General features: G+C 53.5%; 1 protein-coding gene across 1 annotated transcript; it reads left to right on the top strand.

Moving 5' to 3' along the window:
• The first annotated feature begins 236 nt into the window (after positions 1–236).
• Nkx6-3 (NK6 homeobox 3) lies at positions 237–4,272 on the top strand. The gene is made up of 3 exons (XM_057753137.1): positions 237–621; positions 2,694–2,863; positions 4,039–4,272. The coding sequence occupies exons 1-3, from the start codon at positions 237–239 to the stop codon at positions 4,270–4,272; spliced, it is 789 nt and encodes a 262-aa protein (XP_057609120.1).
• Positions 4,273–6,237: the final 1,965 nt, after the last annotated feature.

The raw sequence follows: 6,237 nt of genomic DNA, 5'->3' as shown, positions 1-6,237 counted from the left end.
AACACCCCTCCTTAGACCCAGCTTACGGAGGGAAAAAGTGTAAGGCCTCCCACCTTCTCTGGACACCTGACTTCTGTGCCCCATCTCTAAGGAAGGACCGAGCCAGAGAACAGTCAGAGGCCCGGGTGGGATGGGGGGATTTTGACTCTCCGAACCTGCCGTAAGATTCTGGGCCACCATTTGAGGCATTTGGGCTGTAAGGGCTCCTTGCCCTCCTACTCGCTGACCTGTAGACCATGGAGTCCAACCTGCAGGGGACGTTCCTCCTGAACAACACACAGCTGGCCCAGTTCTCGGAAATGAAGGCTCCCGTGTGCCAGTACTCGGTGCAGAACTCCTTCTACAAGCTCAGCCCTCCGGGACTTGGCCCCCAGCTGGCCGCTGGGACGCCCCATGGGATCACAGACATCCTGAGCAGGCCGGTAGCCACTCCAAACAGCAGCCTCCTCTCTGGCTACCCCCATGTGACAGGCTTTGGTGGACTCAGTTCCCAGGGGGTCTACTACGGCCCCCAGGTGGGGAGTTTTTCCAAGGCTGGGAACGAGTACCCCACCCGGACCCGGAACTGCTGGGCGGACACAGGTCAGGACTGGCGAGGCGGCACTCGACCATGCAACAACAGTGAGTACAGCACCTTCTCCCCAACCCCAGCCTGTCCCTGGGAAGAGGCCAGAGGTGGTGGTGGGGGGGGGGGGTCTTTCTGAGGCTGGGCTGCACTGTGCCGTATCTCACCGCAGCGGCCGCCATTGCCCAGCCCAGCCTGACACTTGGTCCATTTCCTCATGTCACATCAGAACTGAATTCCACCCTCTCGTACTCTTAGCCCACTTCCACCTAACACGGGTGTCTGAACCCCTCCCTACCCTGTGCCACTTCAGTTACCCTTCAAGGGATTTTGTATGTTCCAGGCCCCAGAGCACAGCCCACCTCACCCTGTGCAGTATCCAGCTGGCAGCTCACTTTGCTTCTTCCCGGAGTCCTATGGTCCCTTCACACAAAGCAGGCAAAAGCTACCCTGGTAAAGAAAACTTCCTGAACTATCAGATCCCAAACTGCCCAGTTTTGCATGGCGTCCTGGTATCCTCCCAAGACCCACTGAGGCCCCGTTCCATCCAGAAGTCAGAGCCCATAACCCACCTTCCTGCTCCATGTCAGCAATGGCAGTGACGATAGCCCAGCCTTCAGGGACGATAGAACTAAGTTGACCTTGGCCCTGACTGCTGGGGGGCCCCTTACCCCACCCATCCCTCAGACTCAGGTTTCTGAGAACTGGAGTAGAGGGGGTGGGTATTATGCCAATCAGGGATCCAGGAAGTGACAGGGGCATGTGCTAGGGAGACACACTGGGAGAGTGTGGCAGTGGCTTCTATGACTATTGTCGGTCCACTAAAACTCTGGGGGGGGGGGATAAACATGGGGGGGACAAAGGGAAATCCCCCCTTCGCTTCAGTTTCTAGCTGCCCCGCTGCAGAAGGAAGCAATGATGGAAATCCCCAAAGTTCTTGTCCCCCATGTGCCCAAATGACAGCCACCTCCCTCAGACAGACCTCATCTCTTGGAACCTATTGTTCAATCTAGTTTGGGGTACTATATAAGCCCAAATTGTCTTTCCCACACTCCCCCAACCTGTCCTACCCCTCAATCTTGAATGCGTGCACACATCAGAAATTAGCCAGGAAACGCAAGGGGAGAGAGAACTAGTGATGGCCATCGTTCAGGACAGCGATGGGTCAGTCTGTGGGTCAAATGTCCCTTTCACAGGGGTTACATATCAGATATTTACATTATGGTTCATAACAGTATCAAAATTACAGTTATGAAACAGCAATGAAATAATTTTATGGTTGAGGGTCGCCACAACATGAGGAACTGTATTAAAGGGCCACAGGAAGGTTGAGAGTCACTCTTTAAGAGACACCTTTTCCTCTTTGTTGAAGTCTCGGCCTGAAATGAGCACAAGGGACCCAAGCTGCTGGACCACACTAAGAACGAACACATGGGTACTCTGTTAGCTTTGAGCCTCAGGCTCCTCCGTGAGCAGTCAGTCCTGACTGAGTTTGGGGTCTCCAACCTCTCCAGAGGACTCTGGCACTCCAACACCAGGCTGTACAATAGATCCCAAGAGGTAGGAGAGAGGGTGGGCTTCCGGGCCGACTGCTGGGCAATGCAGCCCCGAGGGATGCATGGGGCCTGAAGCTTGGCCCTCCATGCTTTTGCAACAGACCTGGGAAGCTGAAGTCTCTAAAGAAAAGGAAGTGGGAAGGAATTCAGAGGCCCTGGAGGTCTGATGGCAGGTAGAAGGTACTCATGCCTGTCTTGGTGGAAGAAAGGGCATTCTTGTCTTGGAGTCTTGGCTCAGAAAAGAAATTCCCATATGTCCCCTAGGGAAGGCAGTGTAGGTGAATTATGGGAAAACTAGAAGGGAAGGCACAAGGCCCAGTTCTAAGTCCTCGCTGTCCCACGTAGCTATAACCTGGTGCAGCTGCCCTCTAGGGGCCTGTCTACCCCAGTGTGGTAGAGATCATGGTAACTCTTATATGAATACCAGAAGTGTTACTCAACTGGCAGCTGTCGCCACATTCCTGTGACTCAGCGGCTTCTTGGTGGAACACATCCCTGTGGAAGACCCAGAACAGGCACCCATCACATCTCTCCTGACCCCCACTAACCTTTATTTTCCTTCCTCCTGCCAGCCCCAGACCCCCTGAGTGACACCATCCACAAGAAAAAGCACACACGCCCTACCTTCACAGGCCACCAGATCTTCGCTCTGGAGAAAACCTTCGAGCAGACCAAGTACCTGGCTGGCCCAGAAAGGGCGAGGCTAGCATACTCACTGGGCATGACAGAGTCCCAGGTCAAGGTGAGTCTAAGCGGGAGATGGTATCTGCCTGGCAGCCAGGCGTCTGCCAGGGTCAGAGGCCACTAGGTGAGAGGAAACCTTTCCTGTCCGTCTTACTGTAGAGATTACAATAATTACTAATAGCCCCCCAGATGGCAGCTCTCTCCCCAGCCCATCAGATCCTGTAAGCAGTACTTCCATCAAATTTCCCCTGTCGTGAAGTCACTGTTATATTTTATAAATAAAGGGACGGGGCAGTTCATCCAGCCTGGTGCTTGTGGTCTTCCAGTCATCAAGGGCATGCAGAGCCAGACTTGAACCAAATTCTCTGGGACACTGACCAGTCCGCCAGTTTTCCAGTCTTTAAAATGAAATTAATACACCCTCTGTCCCTACCCATGCAGAGGAGAATGGCAGAGATCAGCCACAGGCTTCTCCACACCTCCCGATCAGGCAACGGGCTCCCCACTTCCACCTCCTCAGGCTTCCCGGACAAGCGTTCCCATTGCCCCATCAGTCCGACCACACTTTGGGTGGGGACCCGGAAGAAGGAAGGGTTGCCAGAACGGCAACCTCCATAAAGAAGTGTGAACAGGTTCATTCGGGAGGTTTTGGGGGACAAAGTGGGACCTACCTCCGCAGATTGTCACCGCCACAAGAGAAGGCTGTGGAGTAGAGGTGCAAGGAGGTGACCTGGGCTCCTGTCTCACGTTTGTTTGCCTCTTTAGGGCTCCACAGTCTTCAACCATCTCAAATAACATATTTACTGGCCTCTGTTGTTTTCCTAGGGAGCAATTATTCATGAGCTTCCTGGGGCTCTATAAAGTCAAAAGAGGGGCAACTTTATTCATTCATTTCGTTTTGTTTTGCTTGCGGGAGATGGAACGGAAGACCAGGGCATTCTAGGCCCGGACTCAACCATCACTCTGCCCTGGGTCCCAGGGAGGACTTTAGTCAATGACATTTCACGGGCTTCCGCTCAGATGCCCAGACAGCGCGAGGAAGCTACTACAGCTCAGGGGGGGGTTGCTGCCGGAGGAATGCGCCACACTTTTTTTTTTTTTTACCGCCCCCCTCCGAGTAATGTAAAAGTCAGGCCGCTGCACGACACAGCCCTGCCTGGTCCGTATACGACTCTGGGGCAGCGAGGGGACCTCGCAGTGGAGCTCGCTCCGCACCCCGGTCACTCTTTGCAGGTGTGGTTCCAGAACCGCCGTACCAAGTGGAGGAAGAAGAGCGCCCTGGAGCCCTCATCCTCCACGCCTCGGGCCCCGGGCGGTGTAGGCGGGGACCGCGCGGCCTCGGAGAACGAGGACGATGAGTACAACAAGCCGCTGGACCCGGACTCGGACGACGAGAAGATCCGCCTGCTGTTGCGCAAGCACCGAGCCGCTTTCTCGGTGCTTAGCCTGGGCGCACACAGCGTCTGACCCCGGGCCCGCCGCGCAGGCCGGCCTTCCCCTCCCCTTTCCGTGCAGCTAGCTGAGGGCGGGGGCCAGAGAAGAGGAGCGCCGGGGGAGGGGGAGAAAAAGAGGAAAGAAGGGAAAAAAGGAGGAGGAGGGAGCGAGAGTGATGGAAGGGAAGAAAGGAATGATGGTGGGCGCATCAAGGGAGGAGATGCCGTGTCTCCCTCCCTGAGCCCCTTGCCGGTTCAGTCCTGCGAGAACGTGAGCAGGCGTTTTGCAGCAGGGAACCTGGCTGTGGGACTCTCTAGATGCGTTGATAATCCCCCTAGGAAACAGCTGGTTAGGGAGTCAACAGGTACTGCTGTCAGCGGCTGTGACTGCAGAGCGGAAGATGAGGTCCAGGTGTGCTTCCGAATGCTCCCACAGGTGGGGGCAGGAGGAAATCGCACCTCTGCGAGGGGATTCTGAAAACAAAACCCTGGTGGCCTCCTGCACTTTACTCTGAATGGCGATTCCTCCGTAAGGATGACATTGACTGGAAAGGTGGGGGAGACAGGCAGAGACGAAAACAGATGAGAGAACCCTAAGGTTTTGTTGTCCCTGGGAGCCACCCCATCAAAGCGTTCTTAGGTACCAAAGCCATCGGAGCTTGAGGGCACCTTATCAGGAAGGAGAGAAGGGCTCTGAAAGCCACACTCCTCCAACAGGGTCACCAGCCGGATAGAGCCCCAGGCAGGACAGGGGATTGAGGACTGTTGGGTACCCACTGAGTCTCCTTTCCCAGGCCCATCTTGAGGCCTAGCCCTGTCCTCATGTCTTCTGTTCCGGGTATGATTGCGCTCCTGGCCGGGAGAGAGTGGGCTGACCATAGAGGAGTGCAGCCCAGAGGAATTAGGATGTACCCATTCTCATTGGCTTTTAAAACAAAACTAAAATAAAGCTTAAAATCCCAGAAACCTCCCCGCGGCTCCTGCGCTTCTGTGAAGAAAATAATGACAGTAGTCTCTCGTGTCATGAAATTATCTTTGGGCTGGAGAAATGGTTTAGCTCTTAAGATCGTCTGCTGCTCTTCCGGAGGGCCTGTGTTCGGTTCCACATAGGCAGCTCACAATTGTCCTGTAACTCCAGCTCTAGCTGATTCGCGCCCTCTACTGGCCCCCTCAGGTACTGCATGCGTGCTCGCAAATGCACAGACACATACACAATTAAAAATAAAAATAATTTTTTGTAAAATAAATAAATCTAAAAAAGATGTTGAAGCCATCAGTCATAAGCCCAATTGTTACCTTCAGTCACAAAGGGACTTCTAAGAGGTTCTGTGTTTAAGCAAACAAACCCCAGAACTTTCTGGAGACACGAGTTCTCCTCCCAAGTTCTCCCTTCCTTCCGCATCACAGATGTATCAGAGTTAAGGGGAAGGGAACAGGCTTGTGCTCATAGCAGCCACAGAATCTTTCCTGACAAGCAGCTCAAGCGCTAATCGGTGACCACAGATTTGGGGCACAGTTCTCAAGTATGCCGTTCATACTAGAAGGGCCTGGCTCATGCATTAGATTAGGGGTTCAAGAACACTGAGGTGGGCTCCCATGTTGAGTATGTGACTGATTAAGAAAGTTATTAATTCCACAAAAAGACAGAACAGTGGGAGCTCTGAGCAGAGTTCCAGATCAGGAGTTCCGGCCATCAGGCTGAGTACAGGTCCTGTCTAGATTTCAGGGGATGGGGGTCCCATAAGAGTGCTTCTCAACCTGTGGGTCATGACTCCTTGGGGGCCAAATGACCCTTTCACGGGGTCACCTAAGACCACTGCATATCGGATATTTATATTATAATTTATAACTAGCAAAATTACAGTTATGAAGCAGCAATGGAAATAATTTTATGACTGGGGGTCACCACAACACGAGGAACTGTATTAAAAGGTCACTGCATTAGGAAAGTTGAGAGTCACTGTCCCAGCTCACATAACTGACAGCGTACCATAGTGTT

Source organism: Chionomys nivalis, chromosome 20, assembly GCF_950005125.1.
Source record: "Chionomys nivalis chromosome 20, mChiNiv1.1, whole genome shotgun sequence".
NCBI lineage: Eukaryota > Metazoa > Chordata > Mammalia > Rodentia > Cricetidae > Chionomys > Chionomys nivalis.
The sequence above is the reverse complement of the archived record's forward strand: the minus strand, read 5'-3'. Positions and strand labels throughout refer to the sequence as shown.

Coding starts and splice junctions, on each gene's coding strand:
- Nkx6-3 (XM_057753137.1), top strand. CDS start 237: ATGGAGTCCAACCTGCAGGGGACGTTCCTCCTGAACAACACACAGCTG. Junction 622..2,693: donor CACTCGACCATGCAACAACA/GTGAGTACAGCA, acceptor TCCTCCTGCCAG/CCCCAGACCCCCTGAGTGAC. Junction 2,864..4,038: donor TGACAGAGTCCCAGGTCAAG/GTGAGTCTAAGC, acceptor CACTCTTTGCAG/GTGTGGTTCCAGAACCGCCG.